This window comes from Microcebus murinus, chromosome 12, assembly GCF_040939455.1.
Source record: "Microcebus murinus isolate Inina chromosome 12, M.murinus_Inina_mat1.0, whole genome shotgun sequence".
Lineage (NCBI taxonomy): Eukaryota > Metazoa > Chordata > Mammalia > Primates > Cheirogaleidae > Microcebus > Microcebus murinus.
Genome location: NC_134115.1, coordinates 14,003,418 through 14,029,693, shown reverse-complemented (window position 1 = coordinate 14,029,693; position 26,276 = coordinate 14,003,418). Strand labels below are relative to the sequence as shown.

Genomic DNA, 26,276 nt, shown 5'->3' with positions numbered 1-26,276 from the left:
GTTGGTCACACAGACTGTGACAGGTCTTATTTATTCCCTGAAGGCCTCAGGCTGGCTTTTTCTTACATGTATATGGTAAATGTTCCAGCATTAACAGGAGCTAAACTGGAGAGACATTCAGGACTTGGCCACTAGTAATTATTCTGACTGGTGTCATTGATGGCTGGAGTATCATTAACAGAATGTGCTCAATCCAGGAGTCTATCAAGGTGCTGATCCCGTCATCAAGGGCACTGACTGTCGGAGTATTGTAAGTACACTCCAGTATCGGCATTTGCAAACTCTGTTTCCTCATAGCATGGAGATGAGATGGCTAGCAGTTCATCTCATGCACTCACTCTAAGTGCTTTGGGGAGAGAATGCAAGACTACATCTGAATCTAGTGCAGTGATTGCTTAGTGATGTCTGCCACAGGTGTAGAAGTAAGAAATGGGATGTGTGCTGATTCTGAGGAAAGAACACTAAAACTTGTACATGAGGAAACCTTGCCTTTCCACTTCAGCCCTGCCTTCTATAAAAAGATTAGACGAGACAGAGTGTTTTAATGGAGGGTGTGAGGGTATGTTTCAAGGGACCTATGAAGCCCCACAAATTAAATGCACAACTTTATGGATATATGCATTTAAAAATTTGCTAACAAAGTGTCCATAGCTTTTATCAGATTCTCAAAAAGGGTTTATAATGTAAAGAAAGTTAAGTGCAACTAGCTCTTTTTAGCTTCCAACATTCCATGAACATCACCACCAGGAAACATCTATAACTAGTACAGGGTCTTGGGCACAACTAGTGAAATAGAAGAATCAGCCAGAAAGAGCTTTCTAACTAGGTATGACCTGTTATGAGGAAAAAGGAGTGCATCCTGCATGCACACCCAGCCAGGTTAGAGCTGTTCACTCGCTGCCCTAGATCTGGGCTCTCCTACGTGAACAGCAGAGATTCCTTCCCTGTCACTGGGCCCTGGCTGATTTCCAGCTAGGTCAAAATCTTCTGGATCGATGTTAATTTGGTAAAGCTATTAATAGCTTTTTGTATTCAAGCAATGGAAGAGATATACTCTTATTAAGGGGTCTTTTAAGGACCAACAATTAAATAAGGCTGGGGTGCTTCATTTTTGTATAAATGCAATTCCTTGATTATCAGCCTAACTCAGGGTTTCTCAACCTTGGTACTATAGATGTCTTGGGCCAGATAAAGCTTTACTGTGAAGAGCTGTCCTGGGTGCTGCAGGATGTTCAGCAGCATCCCTGGCCTCTCCACTAGATGCCAGCAGCACTCTCCCACCAAGTTGTGAGAAGTAAAAATGTCTCCGAACACTGCCAAAGGTCTCCTGGTGGCAAGACTGACGCCTTGAGAACAACAGGCTTTGCAGATGGCTAAAATCCTTTCAGAAAGCAATTTGGCACTTTACACCTAGTGACAAGCTAATAAACCTACTGTTGTGTCTCTTAGAAGGAAATAATCCACAGTAATTTTTAAAAGATAAAACATTTTGGAGCTATATGGATTTTATATGTAATGAAAATAAAAAATGTTTACTTAAAAATTAAAAATAAAAGAGGCTATAGTTCACCTACTGTCATTATTTAGGAGACAAATTATGACAATGAATATTTTTTTTCCTTAAAATCCCTTTTATCATTGCATGTCTATTTTATTTTGAAAAATAAATTTTTTGCGATAAAAAATATATAAATGCAAGTGAAAAAGTAATTTTAAAAATTTTATGGTGACTGTAATTTTTTAAAAAATTCACATATAGCCAGGCATGGTGGTTCACACCTATAATCCCAGCACTTTGGGAAGCCAAGGCAGGCTTGAGGCCAGGAGTTTGAGACCAGCCTGGGCAATACCAAGGTCCCATCTCTACAAAAAAATTTAAAAATTAGCCAGGTGTGGGTGGTGTGCACCTGTAGTCCCAACTACTTGGGAGGCTGAGGCAGGACGATCATTTGAGCCTTGGAGTTCGAAACTGCAGTGAGCTATGATGATACCACTGTACTGGGCAACAGAGTGAAACTCTATTAAAAAAATTTCATATAAACTTGGGCACGGCCTGGAGAGAAGTCAGACAAGGGGAAAAAGAGTCCCATGACGGTTGGGTCATGGGTGGGGGCGGTGCTCTCTGATCCCAAACTTCTGTGCTTTAATTATATTGTTATATTGCTTTTATGAGAAAAAAAGGAGGAAATGCACAGACTACAACATTATTCTCTACCTTGTAAATTGTTTTTTTACTATCTTCCCATGGGTTGAGCTCGCTTTTTAAAAGTTTATTGCTTTGCTTTAATTATAAAAGGACTCCATTCTCACTGCAGAAATGTGGAAAAACACTGAAAAGTCTCAAGAAAACAAAACACCTACAATCCCATCACCCGGCAATAAATTGTATTCATATTTTGCCAAAATGTCTTTTAGTCTATGAGTTTGATTTTGCTCACATCTGAGCACTCTGGGAACACATTTTTAAAGGCTTTAGGCCAGGGGTCCTCAAACTTTTTAAACAGGGGGCCAGTTCACTGTCCCTCAGACCGTTGGAGGGCCGGACTATAGTTTTAAAAAAACTATGAACAAATTCCTATGCACACTGCACATATCTTATTTTCAAGTAAAAGAACAAATGGACAAAAACACCCGCATGTGGCCCGCGGGCCGTAGTTTGAGGATGCCTGCTTTAGGCTGTTGTTTTAACCAGTACACCTGTGCTTTATACAGTTTTAGGTTACCTTATGTTTTACAGTATGCTGAGTAATTCATTTCCTGCTGAGAACTGCCGTGTGTGTGTGTGTGTGTGTACTTTTCTAATTTATTTTGTATCATGAGCCTGCTAGCCAACACTTACTCATGGCTTTCTGAAGCACTGCTGACACAAAATAAAATGCAAAATTTCTAAAGGACATGAATCTTAGACTGTTCCTTTCTCACAGAGCCTTGTGTGGACCAGACGGTGGACACTCTATCACAGGAAGAGCCAGTGGAGGTTATTTCTCTGTCTGCTGCCCTTGCCTCACAACTCACGAGCCTCTCGAGAGAGAGGCATGCACTTGGCTCTGAGACACACTTACAGGTCGTAGGAGAACTTCCTCTCCAGGTTGGTCTGGTTCTTCTGAAACTGGAGGACATCCTGCTGCAGCCTGCCATAATTCCTCTGCAGAGTCTTTAACTGGTCTAAAGCAAGAGAAGGACAAGTAAATATGACAAAGGCACACACACACATCACAACAAAAAGGGCAGGGACACAAAGGGACTAAGGAGGGGACAGAGAAAAGGCCAACAATAACACAGCCCTTCCCTAGTAATCACTATACCCCAGCCTTGGAAGACCAGCAATCCTAAAGGAATCTGCATCTCGATTTTTTTCTAAATATCTCTTTGAAATCTCCTTTTTGGCCTTCAACCCTTTAACTGCATTAGGAGTTTCTATTTCCCTCTTTCTCTCTTAGGTATCACAAGCCCTGAGCTGTCCCCAACAGTCACACATACCACTGTGTCCCTCAGCCCCAGCAGACTCTTGTCTGTCAAACACTGATTCCAAAGTTTGGGCCGATAAGCAGCCACTCCTGCTGGACCCCTGCCCTTGGTCAGGCTACCTGCCAGCGTGCTCCTTCTGTCATTTATTCACAGCCACGCTATTCTCCAAGGCCATGTAGTTATTTAATCACCCAACCCTCTTACTGGGAATGAGCAGCTGTGTTTGGGGAAATGCATCAGCCCATCCACACTGCGCTGACCACTCAGCTCGCTGAAGCTCTACTGGAAGGAGCAGCAGCTTCCAAAGGGCCAAGCTGTGGCGGGTGGAGCAGCAGCTACAGAGGTGACACCAGAGCTGGCAGACAGCAGCAGCTAGGGCCAGGGCACAGCCGGTGGCAGACAGGCTGGGACAGAGGTTAGCATGCCCTGAGGTCTGTCCTCACCATGCTAGACCTACAAGACTCCATGTGGGGGGATTGGAGATAAAATTAAATAAAACTGAAGGATTCTATGAACTATTGATACACACAGCAACATGGACCAGTCTCAAAAGCATCTGTATGACATGCCCTAGAAGACAAAGCTATAGTGACAGAGAACTGCTCCATGGGTGCCTGAGGTCCACGTGGGGAGGAAGACTGACTACAGAACACTGGGGAGTGGGGTACCCTGGGGTGACAAGTGTGTGTGGTGTGCCAACTTCAGCAGTCTGTGAGGCTGAGTACTGGTCAGACTTATGCGACTGTACACTACGAACGGTAACACTATAGTAATATAAATTAGACTTCAATAAATCTGACTTTAAAAGATTCTACAATCCAATTAAGTATGAGACAATGGAATATCACTCAGCAAAAAAAAAAAAAAAAAGAAATGAACTACTGATATCCATAACAACATGAATAAATATCAAAATAATTGTGCTAGGATGATCGTGGTGGCTCATGGCTGTAATCTCAACACTTTGGGAAGCTGAGGTGGGAGGATCACTTGAGGCCAGGAGTTCAAGACCAGCCTGGGCAACAAAACAAGACCCCATACATAAAATGTTTTTTTGTTTTTTTTGAGACAGAGTCTCACTTTGTTGCCCAGGCTACAGTGAGTGCCGTGGCGTCAGCCTAGCTCACAGCAACCTCAAACTCCTGGGCTCAAGCAATCCTCCTGCCTCAGCCTCCCGAGTAGCTGGGACTACAGGCATGTGCCACCATGCCCGGCTAATTTTTTTTCCTCTATATATTAGTTGGCCAATTAATTTCTTTCTATTTATAGTAGAGACGGAGTCTTGCTCTTACTCAGGCTGGTTTCGAACACCTGACCTCGAGCAATCCGCCTGCCTCGGCCTCCCGGAGTGCTAGGATTACAGGCATGAGCCACTGCGCCCGGCCTACATCAAATGTTTTTAAAAATTAGCTGTGTGCAGTGGTACACAGCTCTAGTCTCAGCTACTCGGGAGCCTGAGAAAGCAGGATCACTGGAGCGCTCCAGTGAGTTGGAGGTTGCAGTGAGCTACGATAATGTCACTGCACTCCAGCAGGGGCTACAGAATAAGATTCTGTCTTAAAAAAAAAAAAAGAAAAAGAAAAAAAATTATGCTGAGTGAAAGCAGCCAGACAAAAAAAGGTATATACGATCTGACCGCATATACAATTATTAAAAATGGAAACTAATCTGTAAGGACAGAAAGCAGATCAGAGGCTGTCTGAGGGTGAGGTGGGAAGAATATCAAGCGGCACAGGCAAGCTTTAAGGGATGCTGAGATGTTCACTACACAGTGTGACTTTGGTGGTCGCTATGTGACATGCATGCATATGTAAAAGTTCATCAAGTGTACACTTTGTGTATAGTTTACTGTGTGTCAAATATACATGATTAAAGCTGTGGAAAACACGGAGTATAGGAAAGGCTGCAGGCCACATTCCTCCCTGGGGACTGACCAGTCTCAGCAGCAGATACAAGCACTGAGAAGCCCCCTGCAGTCAGGTAATCTCTTTGTTTCCCCAAAGCAAATTTGACAAAGCAACCTCTTGAGACCTGTTAATATTCTTAGAACCTTATTTGGAACTAGAATTCTAAACTAGTGCTATCTAACAGAACCATAATTCAAGCCATGTAGAGAATTCTTAATTTCTTAGTAACCACGTTTTAAAAATGTAAATAACCCAAGTGTCCATCAATTCATGAGTGGATTAATAAAATGTATATGTATACCATGGAGTACTATTCAGCTTTAAGAAACAATGGTGATATAGCACTGCCTGTATTTTCCTGGATAGAGCTAGAACCCATTCTACTAAGTGAAGTAGCTCAAGAATGGAAAAACAAGCACCACATATACTCACCAGCTAATTGGTATTAACTGATCATCACCTCAGTGGACATATAGGAATGACATTTATCAGGTGTTGGGCAAGTGGGAGGGGGAAGGAGGGGATGGGTATATACAAACACAACGAGTAAGAGGTGCAACGTTTGGGGGATGGACACGCTTGCAGCTCTGACTCAAGGGGGGGAGGGGCATGGGCAATATACGTAACCTTAACACTTGTACCCCCATAATACACTAAAATAAAAAATAAAAAAATAAATAATATTTAACCCAACAGATACAAAATATGTCAATATATACTGATTGTAAAAATTATGAATTTTTTTCTATGCAGAATCCTATTTTTATATTTTTTTATTTAAGAATATTATGGGGTACAAACATTTTGGTTACATATAATGCCTTTGCCTTACCCAAGCCAGAGCTACAAGTGTGCCCTTCCCCTATACAGTGTGCTCCGCACCCACTAGCTGTGAGTTTACCCACCCCCACGACCCCCTCCCCCCGACCGGCACCCGGTGAGTATTAACTACCCTGTGAGCACCTTCGTGTTGATCAGTTAGTACCAATTTGATGGCGAAGTACACGTGGTGCTTGTTTTTCCATTCTTATGATACCTCACTTCAAAGATATTTTAAATTCTTTTTTCATACTGAGTCTTTGAAATGTGGGGTATATTTGACCATTATAACACATTTCAATTCAGTTGTTAAATTTTCATTAGAGATGCTTGATTGGAATTCAGATTTCATAAAATTTACAATTAAGAAGTAGACTGATATACACACATTGTCCCAAACATACTGAAGTTTCCAAATAACTGAGTATCAATTTTAAAGTACTGAAAATTTAACAAAAATTAAAAATTCAGTTCTTCTGTCCCACTGGCCACATCAACTGCTCATCAGCCACCATGGCTCCTTCCCATTTTAGAGAGGTGGAAACTCAGGCTCCGGGGGCTCACAGGAACCTCCTACCAGGACCAGTGCTCCTTTCACCATGTTCTCAGGCCACATGGCCCTGCTGAGCTGACCCTCCAGTCACACAGAAGGGGAGCCCCCACAGGGAGGATATGGCCCCATCTTCTGCCCCACAAATCCCAGCTGCCAAACAGAGTCAGAGTAGCAAAGAAATGGAATTAAATGGGGCTGGACAGTTTTCTTAAGTTTCATGAGGAACATCTAAATTCAGGGTGACTCAATTAAAAAGCCATATATATACACACATATATGGAATGCAATATAAAACAAATCACATATATTTCATATACAATATTTAACCTTCATAAATGAGAGCCTGGATTCTTCTGCACATAAGAGTTTACAATGTATTAATCAGCAATATTTTTAAAAGGGAAAGCCTTTTGAAGAGATCGAGTTAAGCAAAAAGGATAAAGATTGCTCAATTACTCGTAACACTGCCCATCCCGAGATTATAGTAGGAGAACCGCCAGTAGCCCCAGAGGAGGACGAGAAAGACGGCGGATTGTTCCTGGCAGGCTGGAGCCTGGTGTCAAGGCGGGGCGGGCACTTACCCTGCAGGACTCTGATGAGCCTCTCACCCGTGGTGATGTTATTCACCAGAACCGCCTGTAAGGAAGATAAACACAAAATAAACTCCGGCAACCTAACAGTGTGGCCTTACCAAGACAGATGTGTTGGAAACGAGGGAAAGGAACAGGCCTTCCCCCAACCCAAGGCAGCCGTCAGGGCAGGAGCGGGCAGGCAGCTGTCCCGCTGGACTATCCCATGTCCTCAGCAGAAAAGGAACACACTTGCTTAGAGACTTGCTTTCTGACCACCAGCCTGTACCCTGAGGAAGGAGAAAACGCATCCCCGCCTCTGTCCCGGGCCAAGGACGCCACGGCTCCTCCCTCCTCCGTGAAAGGCCCCAGCAGGCCTGGCTTCTTCGCCCGGCAGGGACAGCAGCACACGCACAGGCGCCTGCAGGGCTGGCTCGGCAACCCCGCTGGGCACACACCTCCTCAATCAGAGGCTGAACTCCAAGTGCCAGGCAGGCTAAAACAACAAAGGAAAAGGAATACACCAAGAAGCCTCTGCTAACGAGGCCACTTGATGCATTTGACCTTCTGGCTGTGCTTCTGTCCACGGTCTGTGAGCTTAGGGACGAGGTTTCGCACACAGTCAGTTACACCAAGCTGGGAAAGTCAACAGCAGAGGAGAGCAGAAGCCAGCCAAGACTTAAAATAATAATAAAAAGAAGGGAAAAGCAGGATGAGCAAGCGTCATTGGGGTGCAGTGAGTGGCCCGTGTGCACTGGGCAACCTCCCTATGCAGGAGCTCTGCTAAGCACTTCCCCTCTACTTGCTCATTCTCTCTTCCCAACAGGGTGCAAGGAGGAGTCTATCACCCCATCTTAGGGGACAGGACAGCGAGGCACAGACTGCTTAAGTTGCTCAAGGTCACTTCTCTACTAATAGGAAAAGCCAAACTCCAGCTCCGACAGGCGTGCTCCAGACAGCAAGTTCTTTGCACTGCTTGCCGAATTGCTACGAACATGAGCAGGACACCAATTTAAGGGACTGCACCCAATGCCAAAAACAAGCAAAAACCTAAAAATAGAAGGGAACAGAATACAAGACATTGGAGTACATCACACAGGTGAAGTGTTTAGTGCACAAACACACACAGCACATGTGTGCTGGGCCACACTGTGAAACTTCTTACTGCCACCATCAACACAGTGTGCAAACACTCCACTCCTTGATGTGCTGCCATGACGTGGAGATACATTTCTGGCCAGTGGTACATGATGAGAACCACACTATCCCCCCCTCCTCTGCCCCCTGCTCCCTCTGGCGCCTTTCTGTGCAGCCTTCACTCTTTCTTAGGCCTGGACAGAAAGGGGGCTGAGCGGAAGCAACGGCTCTCCGGGGTAAGGTGTTACAAACACAGGGATGCGTGCCAAGAGATGACAACTACCCACACAAACCTGGTGTTCGTTTTGGGAGATCTGAGGATACAGAACACGTCCTGGGGCAACCGATAAGAGGTCACAGTGATAGTATGCGTAAAATTCATCTCTCAGGGAGAGATTATCCAGAGGAGTATTTATAAATATTCTACAAGGGCAGGGGTACAGGTAGCAAACAGGAAGTGAAAGGGGGACCTGCACAGTGGAATCAGATTTACACAGCTCCCAGCTCCCACTACTCTTGGAAAAAGCTTACAAACATCCAATTTAAAAAATAAAGGATTACCATATGAAAATGTAATCCCACTTTTGGGTTTAAACCCAAAATAATTCAAAGCAGGATCCCCAAGAGACATCTGCACCTCAATGTTCCCCACAGCATTATTCACGACAGCCAAGAAGGAAAAGCAACCCAAGTGGCCATAGATGGAGAAACAGACAAGCAAAATCTGGTATACACATACATTGGAATATTATTCAGCCTTCAAAAAGGAGATTCTGACACACTACAACATGGATTAACCTCCAAGACATTGTGCTAAGTGAAAAAAATAAGCCAGTCACAAAAAAACAAATACTGTATATGACTCCACTCATGTGAAGTACCTCAAGTAATCAAAATCACAGAAACAGAAAATAGAAAGAGGTTGCCCAGGGCTGTGGGAGGGGGAGAGGGAATTGGCATTTAGTGGGTAGAAAGTCTCAGTGCTGCAAGATGAAAAAGTTCTAGAGCTCTGTTGCTTAACAATGTGAATATACTTCACATCACTGAACTATACACTTAAATTTCTACTGTACCCAGATGTTGAAACCACCTTCCCTCTCAACACCAGTGCTAAAACAGAAAAAAAAAGGGAACACTTAAATAAATACATGCTGATTATCCTCAAAGCCAATTTCTCCTTTGGTAAATCATTTCTATAAAAATTATGGCAATTTGACTTGTTTCTTTTCCACCCATTCCCCTTAGCCCCTCCTCAAAAAGTCCATATTAGAGTTTGCAGCTGAGGGTCCCGAAATATTTGTCTCCATGTGACTTTACTCTCCCAAGGAAAATATAATTTCCTTAATCTTCCCCCACCTACTTATTTATGCATGGAAAAATACAGCCTCCACTTAAAATGAAAAAGCATCATAAAATATCATCAAGATCTTTTATATACAGCTTTACATTTATAGAAAATTTCTTGCTGACTCATTTTCAGGAAAACTATGAACATGCTTCCCAGCCTCTTTCTGGGTTCAATATATTATAAGTAAGAAAAAACCCTGCATTCAAATGAATTATATATTCTACTCAAAACAACCAACAGATGGGAAAAACCAGCTTGTTTCCTCTGGGGCGGAGCTGCACTTCCTGAGGCTTGTGAACTATCTCAGGGAACACTCAGCCGTAAACGAGAAAGCAGTAAGTGCCACCAGAATTTAACTGCAAAATAAACTCAAAGGCGTTAGTGTGAATCACCCATGTATAAATATATTATAACCACTGTATTATGAGAAATAAGTATACTTGATCAAACCATTTCTGCATTAGTCCTCAGTAAGTATAGTCGTGAAAGAAGGAATTAGAAAAAAAATTTAATTATAATAAAATAAGAATAAAAAAGTTAAGAAAAAAACGAAAATATTTCTTAGATTTCTAGAAAAATAAGCTCAACGTTTCATAATAAATTTTCAAAGCAACAAATCTATAATAAACTAACATATTTCAAAAGCTCAATAAGATATAATGACTAATTCTTAAAATACTAATATTTGAAAAGCTCACTTGGAAGCAGAATGCTGATCATATCATAAGAAGCTGAAGGCAGCTTTTACTTCAGTGTTTGTTTGGCTCATTAAAATAATCCACCTGCTTTGAGGATATGGGTCCACCTTAACTTTCAGACTTACTTAAAGAGATCCTCACCCTATTTAATCCTTGTCAGGCCACTGCAAGTAAGGTGCCTTGATAACTTCTTTGTACTGAAATTCCTGTTAATGCCTCAGGGAGATGAACCTCAAAATGCAGAAGTTAATCTTAGTGTAAGAGTGAAGGGAAGAGTGTGAAGTCTTCTTTTTACTCCTTCCCAATTTCAAAATTGTCTTATCCAATAGAAATATATCAGTCACATATGGACATTTAAAATTTTCTCATAGCCACATTCAATTAAGTAAAAATAAACAGGTTGGGCAAGGGATTTAAACAGACATTTCTCCAATGAAGACACATAAACGGTAAATAAGTACATGAAATATGCTCGACATCATCAGTTGCTAGAGAAATGCAAATCAAAATGAGAAGATGCCACTTCACACCCATCAGTATGACTATAATCTAAAAAAAAGGAAAGTAACAAGTGTTGACAAAGACACAGAGAAACTGGAACCCTCACACACAGCTTACGAGCACGTAAAATGGTGCAGCCCCTATGAAAAAGTCTGTCAGTCCTTCAAGTTACCACGTGACCCAGTGACCCCGCTCCTAGGTATAAAACCAAGAGAAACAAAAACGTATCTCCACACAAAAACCTGTCCACAAATGTTCGCAGAATTGTTCATAACAGCCAAAAAGTGGAAACAACCCAAATGTCCACCAACCGATAAACAAACAAAATATGGCCATCCACACAAAGGAACGTCACGCAGCCACTGTAAGGAATGAAGTGCTGACGCGTGCTGCAATGTGGACGAGCCGTGACGCCACTATACTAAGTGAAAGAAGCCAGACACAAAAGGCCACGTATTTATGACTCCCCTGACATGCTCTGTCCAGAATAGGCAAGTCTACGGAGACAGGAAGCACATTAGCGGTGGCCAGGGGCTGGAGGGAGGGGAGATGGGAAGTAACTGCCTAGTAAGCACATGTGTCTTTCTGGGGTGATGAAAATCAGGGGTCCTGGAATCAGGTAGTGGTGACAGTTGCGTAGCCCTGTGAACACATCCAAAACCACTGAGTTGTATGACACACTGTTAACAGTTAAAATAGTGAATTTCATGTCATTTAAAAAAAGAAATCCCAATTTAAAAAAGAATATGAAATTAATATTAATATTTAATTATCCTAATATATCCTCATTATCATTTCAAGATGTCATCCGCATAAAAACTATTAGTGAGATAGTTTATTTTTTCCCCCCGCACACTAAATCTTTGCACTCCAGCACATATTACATTTATTCGGCACATCTCAACTGGGATGTTTTAAGTGCTCAATAGCCGCTTGGAGCTAGGGGCGCACAGCTCCTGAGGAACGAGAAGGCCGGGGAGGGAGAGAGGCCCAGTAGCGCGGACCTGCGAGTGAGTTATTTATTCATGGCATCCTGCTAAGATTATGAGTTCACACACACCAACAATGGAACAAGCACCGGCTCCCAAATGCTTCGGCGCCCACAGCCCCCCGGGCCAAATGCTGATGGCTGGATGCATGTTCCCACAGAAACAGCAGCACAAAGTGCTGAGGACACTAGTCCCAACCGCAAAACCCTGGAGCTAACATAATTAACTCTTGTGATTAAGAAAATACGCACAAAAAGGTGAACACTGACTGGTATTTTTGATATTAAGGGAATCACTGGATTCTCCGGTGTGACAATGAAATCATGGCCAAAAGAGGAGGAGGAGCCCACGTTCCAGAGACACACGCTGAAATGCTTAGGATTAAAACAGCAGGAGGTACAATCCCTGACGCCTGATATTGCACACGTTGTCTGCTTTTCTGCGCTTAAAGTTTTCCACAATCAGTCTGCACACAGACCGTGGCATGCTGACAATAAATCTGGAAAGCAGCAATTTTTTTTAAAACCTTAACTTCAAGGCTGGCTTTACAAGAAAAGAAAGGAAAATCAGAAGATGGTGAGATAAAAAAAAACTTGTTTTCTGAAGGAATTCTGGGTAGGTTCAAGGACTTTCAGAAGTACAGATCTTTACTGTGTGCTATTTCTTACTCGTAACTTCGCTCCTAAATTAAGCAGTTTTCTTATCACAGTATAGCTTAATCAACAATTACTAGCTTTGACAAAGGCCTTTTGAGGCTCATTAATGGGAAAAAGCAGGGGTTTTCCGGAAAAGCGGAGGAAAAAGAAAGAGCACAACATAGAGAAGATGGGGTATGGAAGAGATTTTCTTGAAGAAAATGCTAAAGACTTGAGATGTGTGGATTCTGCTTTGGGGTCTGGGACTAATTCGCTCCTGGACTGCAGACACATCCATCACTTGACTTCCCTGGCCCTCTGTCCACAACTGCAACCCAGGGCTTGGCCTGCTGAGTTTCAACAGGGGCGCACTGCGGGCGTCTCAGGTGGGACTGCCCTGTTCTCCTGCTGTCCTCCATGGCAGCATAGTTGTCCCTGCCCCTCACCCATTCTGAATGCCAGCAGCATGCTCCCCCTCCCCAAAAAAGACGAGCCCCACCTCACACTTTTCCAAATGTCCCCAGGGTGCCAGCATGGAGGCTAGAGCACGTCTGTTCTTCTCTACAAAGGATCCTCTGCTGCCCCGTCTACACAGGAGGAGGACAGGAGCCAGGATCCCACATTGTTGCCCTCCAGGCTCACCCCGTGGGGGGAGCGGTCAGGGAGGGCCTCTCCACAGAAGGCCGGAGGGAGGGATGGAGAGACACGGGCGGCGCAGACGACAACCGAAGATCCTGCACAGCTTTGGCGGCAGCGCAGTGAAGCTACGGACCCGACCCAAAGAGATGGTGTTCAGGGAGGGAAAATTCCGGCCTATGCTTTAAATTCAAAGTTAAGGCCGGGTGCGAGGTGGCTCATGCCTGTAATCCTAGCACTCTGGGAGGCCGAGGCGGGAGGATTGCTCGAGGTCAGGAGTTCGAAACCAGCCTAAGCAAGAGTGAGACCCCGTCTCTACTAAAAATAGAAAGAAATTAATTGGCCAACTAATATATATAGAAAAAATTAGCGGGGCATGGTGGCATATGCCTGTAGTCCCAGCTACTTGGGAGGCTGAGGCAGGAGGATTGCTTGAGCCCAGGAGTTTGAGGTTGCTGTGAGCCAGGCTGATGCCACGGCACTCACTCTAGCCTGGGCAACAAAGCGAGACTCTGTCTAAAAAAAAACAACAAAGTTAAGAACCTACTCCTGGGGGTTAAACAAAACCCTCTGAGGAATAGTCCCAGGACTCTAGAAAGCAGAAGAATTTACAACTTGGATTAATCAATCAAGGTCCAGCAAATGGTAGTGGCACAGGAGAGAGACAGAGTGTGTGCGTGTGTATGCGTTTGTCTATGTGTGTGTCAACATGAGTGTGAGTGGGAGAGAACAACGTAAGAAATGTACTAAAAACGCTATGCCGAGTGGAAGAGCCAGACACAGAAGGATAAATATTACATGATACCACTTACATGAGGCCCCTAGAGTGGTGACATTCATAGACAGAAACCAGCATGGTGGCTGCCGGGGCTGGGAGGAGGAATGGGGAGTTAGTGTTTAATGGTGCAGTTTCATTTTAGGAAGAAGAAAAAGTTCTGGATACTGATGATGGTGGCACAACGACCTGACTGTATTTAATGCCACTGAACTGTGCACTTGCACGCCTCGTCTGGTCGGCCTGAGCCACCACAGGCACCTCACACCGCGAGACGCCGCTTTCCACGAGGGACCCGGCCACGGCGCACCCTAACACCCGCTCAGGCGAGAACCCAGTGAGCTGCCCTACGGGGCAGCCCAGCCCCCCACTCGAGTGGGAGGAGAGGACCGAGAGGACGGGGATGGAGAACTAGCGCCGGGCACCCTCACAGCTCCACCTATGGCAAAGGACGTCTACCCAGATGGCACCTGCTTTGCTGTTTCTCCTGCAAACGTTCTGTTAACCTGGGAGGTAAACGATGAAATACTTGAAGGTAATTGTGAAGCCATCTTTGAAGGCCAAATCCACTCGGCAAACGAGAAAATTTACAACCCAGTGAGACTGAAAGTCTTCTGAGACAAACACTTTTTCTTTTTTCAGGGAAAAGGATTTTCAATAGATTTTATCAACCTGCTTTCACTCTGCCTCAATTCAGACTCCCCCCTGCCCCCAGCCCTCCTGTCACTGAGGCCTGGCCTGGCCACCCCTCCTCCTGGCTGCCTCGCAAATCTGCTCACTTCACAGAATTTGTCCTTCTTCTGCCTATATGCGGTATGAGATCGCTTTGCGCTCCAAATATTTCAAGAGCCACCTGACTGCACCACCTCCTTGCCCCACTGGGCTGGGGCCTGCCTTTCAACACCTGGCCGTCTGCTTATGCTGCCAACTCAGCTCACCCCGGGATGGCTCCCGAGTCCCCAGCTCAAGTCCAAACTCCCACTTACGGAGGGCCCCAGCACTCCTCTCACTCGACACCTGAAGCCACACTCTGCCCGGCACGGCTACAGTGGCTCCCCACCCACCTGTCCCTTCCAGGTTAGACACCATCAGGACAGCTCCTCCCAGGGCACTCGGACGCCCTCACCCGCCTGCCAGGTGGGGGACACAACAGTTCAGCTCTTCCGTGTTGGCTCCGCACACCTTTTAATGTGCCTTCCTGGACAGCAAAGTCTTGAAAGCCAAAAATCCATCTTCCATACTTATTTCCAATGGGATTTTTTTTCTTTTTTTTATTTCAGCATATTATGGGGGTAAAATGTTTAGATTATGTGTATTGCCTTTCTCACCCTTCCCACCAGGAGTCAGAGCTTCAAGCGTCTCCATCACTCAGATGGTGCGTGTCACACTCATTATGTATGTACATACCCATCCCCTCCTCCCCCCTCTTCTGCCCCATAAATGTTATTCCTATATGTGCACTCAGGTGTTGATCAGTGAAACCAATTTGCTGGTGAGTACATGTGGTGCTTATTTTTCCATACTTAGTAGAATGGGTTCCAGCTCTATCCAGGAAAATACAAGAAGTGCTATATCACCATTGTTTCTTACAGCCAAATAGTACTCCACGGTATACATATACCACATTTTATTAATCCACTCATATATACTGATGGACACTTGGGTTGTTTCCACATTTCTGCAATTGTGATTTGTGCTGCTATAAACATTCGCTTGCAGGTGTCTTTTTTATAGCGTCTTTTGTTCTTTTGGGTAGATGCCCAGTAATGGGATTGCTGGATCAAATGATAGATGTACTTGTATCACTTTAAGGTATCCCCATATTGCTTTCCACAGAGGTTGAACTAGTTTGCAGTCCCACCAGCAGTGTAGGAGTGTTCCTATCTCTCTGCATCCACATATTGTTTTGGGACTTGTTAATAAAGGCCATTCTCACTGGAGATAAGTGATATCTCATTATGGTTTTGATTTGCATTTCCCTGATGATTAGAGATGTTGAGTTTTTTCTTCATGTTTGTTGGCCATCATTGTCTTCTTTTGGAAAGTTTCTGTTCATGTCATTTGCCCACTTTTTGATAGGGTTGTTTGATTTTTCCTTGCTGATTTTTCTGAGTTCTAAATAGATCTAGTTATCAGCCCTTTATCAGATGTGTAGCTTACGAAAATTTTCTCCCATTCTGCAGGTTGTCTGTTTGCTCTCTTGACAGTTTCTTTGGCTGTGTAAAAGCTTTTTAATTTGATCAGGTCTCATTTATTTATTTTTGTTGCTGCTATGACTGCCTTTGGGGTCTTCATCATAGATTCTTTGCCTAGGCCAATGTCTGGAAGAGTATTTGGGATTTTGAGTCCAATCAGATGCACCTACCAGAGACCTGAATGCTGAACAGCCTCAGGGGGCAGAGGCACGGAACAGAGCTGGAGTGAGGTGCCCCGAGCCACCCTACGTCACCGCCTACCCCTCCTTCCCTCAAGCCTATAGGTGCCAACTGCCCTGTATTAAATCCTTCCTGCTTGAAATAGCTGGGTGGTTTCTCACTGACCCCAACACGCCCACCTACTTGTCTTTCTCCAGCACTTAATGGGAAACGAATGCATGGACAACGCACACGGCCTGCCCACCACTGGGCACTAGCCAGTGCCTGGCAGAACACATACTGAGCAGATGGACAGAACCGGCCACAGAAAATCAGTGGGAATAAAAACAGAAAACCTGCTCTAGAACCCTGGATTCCTCAATCACAGAGATAAAAGGTGATAAAAATCAAAGACAGGACTTTTATCCGCACAAGTCCACTCTGGTTCTCCAAGGAAACCAACCCTCCAGGAGAAAACCATCACATTCTCAGGTGACAAGAAAAGCTGGCCAAGAGAAAAGACACTAACTAGGACCCTCTGAGAACTGTGTCTGGACATCTGAGGACGCAGTCAGTGGAGCTGGTGGGACGACCCCAAAGCCCAGGATTGTCCCCATGCCGCCCACTCTCGGGTCCGGGGCCATTTCCACAAGCTCTCAGTCTCTTCCTCTCTGTCTGTAGAAACAACAGTAGAGCCAGGGATGGTGGTGCCTGCTGTCCAAGGACTGGGAGGCTGAGGTGGGAGGACCATCTGAGCCCAAGAGTGAGCTATGAGCTATGACTGTACCACTGCACTCCATTCTGAGTGACAGAGACCCTGTGTCTAAAAAACTAAATAAATAAAACTTTAAAAAAGAAATTTGGAAAAGGAAATAACTATCTCCTGAAGAGATCAAATGAGAAATGTAATGTGTTCATGTGTGCAAAAGCACTTTGAAACTCTAAAGGAAGACCAATGACCAGCCTTCTTAATGTTAGTCATTTCCTTTTCAAGAGGCAGAAAGAATCTTTCAGGAAAAGTCACTTACATCAACAAATGCTACTGAACTTGGGAGAAGCAGCCCTGTCCCAGACCTGAATGACACACAAGAACCCAAGAGCCAGACACCTCAAGCTCTCCCGGCTCCACAAACCAGCTGTGCACAAGAGGAAAGCACTCAAAAGGTACGTACAGTATTTCCACGCCACACACTGCAGGCAGCGCCCCGCAGAGCCCCCTTGCGCCCCGCAGAGCCCCCTTGCGCCCCACGTTCCTGAGCAAGAGGAGCAACCTGGCGGCCCGCTGAAGCCACCTGACGCAAGGGGGGGTTGCACAGGTGAGCAGAGTGACAGATGGGCCGCTGAGGCAGGTCCTCCCTCCACCTCCCCCGCCACCTCTGTCTTCAAGCTTTCCTTCTTCCGGACACAATACAGTGGGCATGTCACCAACTACTCTTCCCTTCCTTCCTGCAGCAAGGTTTTTTCCCCCTTCAGGAATGACACAGGAACTGTATTTCCATGACAAAGGAACTGCTGCTAAAACATCTGCTTTGTACCTCTGCGGTGCTAGGTTACATGTCTGCACAAATCAGTGAAAAGTACAAACGTCAAAGTGGATACACAGTTGCAAGAAAGCAGCCTAGCAAGGTCGCCATGAACACAGACACCAAAAACAAACCTACTTCTGATCTAACTTCTGGCAAGCAAAGATGAACACAATAGCAGGAGGATGTGCATTTCCCTTCAAAAAGTGCCACCAGGCAAATCAGCGTCTCCCAGACTCTTCCCCAGGCAGGTTTCAGAGGGCAGGGACTGGGCACGCCCACGCCTGCGTGGCATGGCTCTCACCCACCCCCACTGCTGGCTCCCGAGCAGGAGTGAGTAAAGGAGTACCCTGGGCATTTTGAAGTTTTCAGACTCATATTAGTAATCAGCCTTCTGACAACACCACAAACTCAGAATGAATTAAACCAACCTGTCCCCTCCTTGGGAGACAACACAGACCTTTACAAGTGCATCTTCCTTGGCTTTTGCCAAAAACTAAAACCCTAAGATCCGTTTCTACGTAGGCCCCTGAGAATCCTGTTTTATACAGACACACATGCGCACCATACAAAGAAAACAGCGTGTCACTAGTGGTTACTTGAGGATTATTGAGACTGACACAAAGGTGATGGTTTAAAATCATGACCACAAGTTCTTTGGTGCCACTTTCAAAGGGAGAGTCCAATTTCCCCTGAAATTTGAGCCACCCTTAGTGACCTTCTAATGAATGCAACGGAAGTGACCCTGTGACTTCCGAGGCAAGGTCGGTAAAAGGTGCTGTGGGTGGAACAGTGTGCTCCCCAAATCTACGTGCACCTGGAACCTGTGGGTGAACCTGTGGATGGCCTCACTTAGAAACAGGGTCCAGGCAGGTGTAATTAAGTTACAATGAGGTCATGAGGTACAGTACCCACTGTGACTGGCGTTCTCCTAAGAGGAGGTGAAGACACAGAGACGCAGCCCCAAGGCCACGTGGGGGCGCAGGGCGGCACTGCACTCACAGCCAAGGGAGTCGGGGTGCCGGCAAACACCAGGAGCCAGGACGGCAAGGAGGACCCTCCTGCAGAGCCTTTGAGGAAGCATGACCCTGCCAATACCTTGATTTTGGACTTCTAGCCTCTGGAACTGCAGAAGAATACATTTTTGTTGTTTAAAGCCACCAAGTTTGTGGTAAGTTGAATGGCAGCCCTAGGAAAGGAATACAAAAGATGACACAGCTTCCTCTGGCTGGTCCCTCTTCCCTGCTGGGTGAGGACACTAACTCGTGGGACAAGCCTCTTGTGAGGAAGCCAAAGAGCCACGTGGAAAAGCCTCACATTCCCCACCCCAGCTCAGGTCTCAGGTGACAACTTCACTGATCGCCAGACACCGGAGTGAGGGAGACTTCAGAGGATTCTAGCCTCAGCCTCAAGCACCGCAGGATGGGGTGGAGTAGAGACAACGTGTTCCCACTGAGCTGAGCCTCCCAAACTGCAGGTGCCGGAGCAAAATAAGTGTTGTTTGTCATGGTTTTAAAGTACTGTGGTTCAGAGCAAGCTGAAATTTAGTAACATAACCAGAACAGCCCATATATGTCTATGTCTATTCACGAGAACTCAAATGTAGAGCTTCGCATTCAAAACAGTCACCTGTGCCCATTAAACACCAAGGCAATCTACAAAGCTCCCTTCCACAAACATGTATGAAGACTCCTCTTGTCTGCAATTATACCCCCGACTTCCCACCTATGAAGTAGTTGCCTCAACTGAGGTAATAATGCATAATAAACTAGAAATTTCTGGGGTTTTAAAAAAATGATGTGCAAAAACTAGAAGCATTTAGATGAGTTTATCCTTTAAAGGATTCTGCTTATATTCTATCATTTTCATGGCACATCTACATTTATAAAAGCTTGAATATAATCAATAATTGATAAAAGCTCAGATGTAATCTCTACTTTAAAAAAGAGTGGAGGATTACCAATGGTTAATGTGAGTGATTAGAATTACAGGTGACTTTAATTTTCTTTTTTGTATTTTCAAAATTGTCTAGAATAATAGTAATACTTTGTTAATCAAGGAAAAGACAATTTTTTTGAAAATGGATATACACAATCATTTCAAAACAAAGCTTAATATCCCTTCTTACATACAGAATGGGAAGTGTAGTGCTTCCACTTAGTTATATAAATTCTCGTGAACTTGCACAATTGCCTTTATGCAGTCAAACCGTCCTCACCACACCTACTACTGCAACAGACAGGGAGGCAAAAAAAAAAAAATGAAAATGACAGCTCAATTCCCAATTCATCGGGACAGCTGACATCGCGCTGGAAGTATCTACCATCAAATTATCATAGTCTGTGGGATTTGGTTCAATTTATCAAGACAGAGAATCTGATTACTGTCAATGCTCTGGCCACTGGAAAGCTCCCCCTGGGCCAGCTTCCTCTCCCTGTCCAGTGGGCTGTGGACGTGGACTTGATACAGTGGAACCTGAGTGGCCAGCCAGCCTTCCATGTGGGCAGCGGCAAAGGTTGCAGGGGCATTCTCGGGGGCGAGCATTAGCCAAGGCTGGCCATGACACCGGTCCATGTACACCTTTATGGCCCAGCACACCTTCCCACCAGTGGGCAGGGTCCAGCACACCCTCCACGTTCCCACTCTAACTCTCTGCTTCATGCTACCCTATGTGCCTAAATGCCATCCTTCCACAAGCTTCTCTAAATCCCATGTAAACCCCTAAGGCTCAAAAACAATCCTTTAGGAAAAAGCTACAATATTTTAGTCAATATTGATCTCTTCTTTCATATAACTCCTGTTGCTGTTAAAAACTAATTATTCTCTAGATATTTGGAGGAAGATGAGGAAGATGGAAAGCAAGCTGCTGAGGGCCCAGGCACACACTAGACACCCAGGGAGTGCAGGTGCACTGACTAAGACTCCCACTCACTCGTCTACCAAGAACTTGAACTTCTACCAAACGCCAGTCTCAAACCCATGAGACATGCCAAATGATCAGGCACATAACTTAACCTAGACTGAAACAAATCAGAAAAGAGTGAAAATGCTACACACTGCAACCGAGGGCCAACTGACTTGCAGGCCAGGAAGCTATGCACAGTGAAAGACAACAGTAGGACCGCTTTGGGGAGCAATGTGACAACAGCTAATAAAAATGAGAATATGTACAAGTTATGATCCAGCAATTTAACATCTAGACATAGCCCTCTATCTTTCAAACTCTTTTAACCATGACCCACGATGACAAATTTTATCTTGCAAGGCAGTACAAATATTTACACATATATATTTTTATATAAACTAAAACAATGGTTTCACAAAACAATAGTCAGTATGTATACTCTCATACTTTTAATTTTTTTAATGTAGGTCATAACCCACAAAATTATTATGCACAGCTCACTAACAAGTCCCAACCTGTGGCTGGAACAGGTTGGGACCTGTTCCCAACCTGTAGGCTAAGAGACACTGCCAAGTGCCTATGAGCGTGTTCACCATAACCTTCTCTCAAATAGTGAAAAACTAGAAACAATGCAAGGGCCCCTCAGTAGGGGTGGGTAAATAAACTGTGGTGTATTTATACAAAGAAAAAGGGTCCAGTAGTCAGAATGAATGAATTAGATCTATAAAATAATTAAAGACCTCAAAAACAATGCTGACTACAAAAAGCAAGTTATAGAATAACAGACTAACCAAAAATATATATTAAAAACTCAGAGAGAAAATAATATTGTTCTTAGACAATGTGCAGTAAGAGTTCAGAAATATAAAGTACAAGGATAATCATTCAAGTTCACAATGGTGGTTACACAGGCAGGAGGGAAAAGGAGTAGGAAGGGGAACGCATAGGAGCTCAACTTTATGATGTTTTTTGTGTTAAGTAATATCTGGTTGAGGGGCACACAGATGTGAGCTTATTTTTCCGACCTTTCTGTATGTCCTGCTATTTCATAAGAAAACTGTTCTATATCTCACTACAGTACCATCACACAGCAGTCAAGAAGCTCACGTGATGTCTCATGCTTGCCCATTCTGGGTGACTTTTTTCTGTTTTTTTTTTTTTAGAGACAGGGTCTTGCTCTGTCATGTAGGCTGGAGAGCAGTGGTGTGATCACAGCTCACTATAGTCTCAAACTCCCGGGCTCAAGCAATCCTCCTGCCTCAGCCTCCTGAGTAGCTGGGACATGCACACCATTATGCTCAGCTAATTTTTTAAAATTTTTTTATTTGTAGAGATGGGGTCTGGCTATGTTACCCAGGCTGTTCTCTAATTCTTGGCCTCCCCAAATGCTGGGATTACAGGTGTGAGCCACTATAACTGGTCCTGGGTGACTTTTGAAGGGTGTCTAAGCAAGTGGTCTCAGTGCTGAGGACCTCAAGACCCACCTATGTTCAAATTCTCAGTTGAGTCATCTATCCTGGGGAAAAAGAGGTGAGCAGCAAGTTTCCAATCTGGCATAGCTTCTAAAAGTGTTCAAGGATTCCAGTAAATGTGGGTAAAGATGAAAGAAGTATCTTAGAAAAACAATTAACTCCATTGCTTTGTAACAGCTCTAGCAAATTATGTTTAAATGAATTACAGTCATGCATTGTTTAATGATAAGGCTGTGTTCTGAGAAATGTGTCATTAGGCAATTATATCATTGTATGCACATCATAGAGTGTACCACACAAACCTAGATGGGTTAGCCTACTACACGCCTAGGCTACAATCCTGCACAGCATGTGACTGTACTGAATACTGTAGGCAACTGTAACACAAGGGTAAGTATTTGTGTATATAAATATATCCAAACATAGAAAAGGTACAGTAAAAATATAGTATTATAATCTCATGGGATTACCATCGTATATATAGTCCATCATTGACCGAAACATTGTTATGAAGCACATGACTGCTTATCTCTCAATTATAATGCCTTTTAACTTTTAAATCATTTCACTGAGGAAGGGTTAAAAAAACCTGAAAAAAATTAAAATCCTGAAAATGCATTTTTATTTTTAAAAGTATAACACCGCAAACCACTTATCTCATTCGCCAGTTTCTGGATTAGCTAGCTGTATCACAGTGATTCGGGAATGCAGAAAAAAATTGTGCATTGTGTGTGCCCTTGTGTAATCTTTAAAAAATCATATATTTCTCTGAGCTCCAACACCCAGAGACTCTGATCCAGTGTATTTTTTTATCTGTTTTTTTTTTTTATAATCTCACAGGTGATTGCGGTATACAGCCAGGCTAGGATTGATCGCTCTGAAACAACTTTCCTAACAAGTAAGTTCAAAACCCCCAGATGGACCATAAACCACAGCCAATCTGATAAGCTGAACTGATAATTCTGCATCAGAACAGCAGCAGGCTGCAGAGACTTTCAGGGCAAGCACAACCACCTAACCAGACACTGATCTTATCTTCCCTCTCCCAATCCTCCCTGGCTGCTTCTGACCCTCACAGGAAAGGGGAGAAAGGCACCAAAGACCTCATGAGACCCAACCTCTGCCTTCTACTCCTCCACAGAACATGACTCTATCTCAGAGGCCCAAACAAGGCTTATGAGCCACGTTCTGCCGATCGCCTAAACCTGTGCTGTGCAGTAAGGCCATATTTGGCCATTTAAATTTAAAGTAGAAGAAAAATTGAAATTAGTTGAAACTCAATAAAATTCAGTTTCTCAATCCCACTGGCCAGAGTTTAGGTATTCCACGGGCTCATGTGGCTACTGTACTACACAGCACAATCACAGACTATTTCCATCATCACAGAAGATTCTATCAGACAGGGCTGACCTAAAGCAGTAATTTCATTTTGAAAAGGTGTCTGTTCACCTTCCCCGATAGGTTTGGTTTTCAAGCTTTTGTCCAGGCCCCTACTGGAGGGACATAATGCTGCCCAGAGTGACCGTGACTGCTTAAGGCAGGAACGCTGGGGGAGACAGGCAGGGAAATCTCTAGGTCACGTGAGATCTGCAAACTACCCCCACCCACAGGTCCCCACATCCCAGCTCCTAGGCTGAGAATCACTGTAATTCTTTAAAATTCTAAAAAGGAGCCTCCTTCCAATTCCAACCACAAGTACTAATCGTCCACGATTAGAAAAGACAATGTAGAGACAAGTATGCAGGTGAAGAACCAGCCTGGCCACACTGAAAGAATCAGGTATGTCTCACCTGAGAACAGGAGGTGTGGCCAAAAGAGAGTTACTTGGAACACAGTAGTCTTTGGAAGCAGAGAGATATAAAAATGATGTTTTTAAAGTTTATACTGTGAAAAGTTTTTAATGGCAAAACAGTATGATGAACTCCCATGTATCAATCACCCAGCTTTAACAGTGATCAACTCCAGCCAGTCCAGTTTCCTCTATGGCCCCACCATCCTTCAAGCTGTGTCTATACAGAGGGAAGAGGGAGAAAAGCAGGGTGGAAGTCAGCCCGCAGGCTGTCGAGGGTCTATGTCTTGTTCTAGCTACTAACTCTCTGAGCCCTAGTTCCCTCATCTAGTAAGTGAGCCCCAACCTCACGGGGCTGAGAGAGGAACACATGAAACAATCCCTGCAGAGTGCTCAGCCTGACGTCTGGCTAAGCAGAGGCTCTACAAACTTTGGCTCTTGCTGCTACTGTGGTGACTGTCATTGTTCTTGGTCCCACCTTCCAAAACGTCTTTCTAATCCCTTCTTATAGCTAGCACTATAGTCTTATAGTTTGGTTTCATGGTTTCAATTAGGGAGGGAAAAATAAGTCTGCAATGGTCTGAATGTTTGTGTCCACCCACCCCAAATCCATATGCTGAAACCAAATCACCAAGGTGATGGCAATTAGGAGGTGATTAGGGTGAGGGTGGAGCTTCATGCATGGGATCAGTGCCATAAAAGAGGCCCGAGGGAGCTGCCTGGCCCCTTCCACCAGGCGAGAGCACAGCGAGAAGGTCCCGTCTATGAACCAAACGCAGGCCCTGGCCAGACACCAAATCTGCAGTTATCTTGATCTTGGACTTCCCAGTCTCTCGAATTGCGATAAATAAATATTTGTTGTTTATAAGCCGTCCAGTCTATGGTCTTTTATTATAGCAACCAGAATGGACTAAGACAGAGTCCACATAAAAAAGATAACATCACTACTGCTGCTGTGGTTCACTAATGCCTCCACTAATGCCTCTATTGCTGTTGCTGCTACTATTTGTACAATTAGCTGTAGTTACACTTGCTATTGCTTTTTGAACTTTTATTCTATGTCAAGCACTGTGCCAAATCATTTACACACACTGACTGAATTCTCACAGGCACCCTGTAAGGGGATTCTGTCATTATTCCTATTCCACAGTCGAGAAAACAGGTTCAGAGAATTTAAGTGACTTGCCTAAAATCACATAGCTAAGGAAATTCTGAGCCCAGATCTGCCTGACTGGAAGGCCTACACCTTCCGCTACACCAAGCTAAACCTGAAATGCTCCTGGGGCTAACATGTGATGAGGGGACCCACCCTTGCTTACCATAATGAAAAAAAAAATTATATCACAGATTCTAAAAGTTAAAAACTCTCAGTGAAAACAGATTGTCTTTTTAAACAGCTAGTTGATGCTCCTTCAACTATTTTTACCTTGTTAACTATGACTCCTAGCTTTTCAAATATATACCATAAGTTTGTTTATTGTGACTAGTAGAGCTTCCTACCCTGTATATCCTCAAACATATGCCCCTTCTTAAAAAGGAAGCCGTAAAAGCGAAGTTTAAGAATCAGGGTGAAACAGTCACCTGGTTTCTACCTGGCAGATATTCTCCCTCATTTCTTTCTATAGGCAGATTTTTTAGAGAAACAGCTAGTCGATCATATTTTTTAAAATTCCAAGTTTGTGGTCTTGTGGTCCACAACAGATTATATCCAAACAAACTAGAATTTCTATATCTAGGACTTGCTGTGGTAATGATGTTTCACTGACTGAGTTACCGTGAATTCTCTAGAAGGAATGAATCCGTGCAGCACGTTCTCTGAGGATTCTGCCCTTCCTGCATTCCACACAATACAGGAAGCCCAAGAGGGTCTGGAGACCCCTCGCGTGCTGCCCTGGACAAGGGGAGCACCCTACGGCGAGACTGTCTGGCCCATGCACGCGCAACAATGCTCAGGAGCTCGGAGGACTATGAGAACAGAGATCAGCTGCTCCTAGAGTCTGGAACTTCATGGACCAGTATAATTTCAGAAGTACTGAGCAGACTGACAGACTTAAGGAAACAAGGAAACACCAGACTCCACAATCAAAACCACAGAACAGCAGCAACCGAACACCACAGACACATGCACTCACCAATACTCATACTAGCTTTTATCACAACCATTTCAGAAAGAAAGAAATTTTAAACACAGAAGCATT

General features: G+C 44.3%; 1 protein-coding gene across 1 annotated transcript in view; it reads right to left on the bottom strand.

Moving 5' to 3' along the window:
- The window catches only part of GOLM1 (golgi membrane protein 1), a 54,074-nt gene that overhangs the window by 15,326 nt on the left and 12,472 nt on the right, over positions 1-26,276 (bottom strand). The window contains exons 4-5 of the mRNA XM_012787261.3: positions 7,329-7,383; positions 3,063-3,165 (exon numbers count right to left, since the gene is read on the bottom strand). Of these exons, the coding sequence (XP_012642715.1) occupies positions 3,063-3,165; positions 7,329-7,383 (158 nt within the window). The remainder of the gene's footprint in view (positions 1-3,062; positions 3,166-7,328; positions 7,384-26,276) is intronic.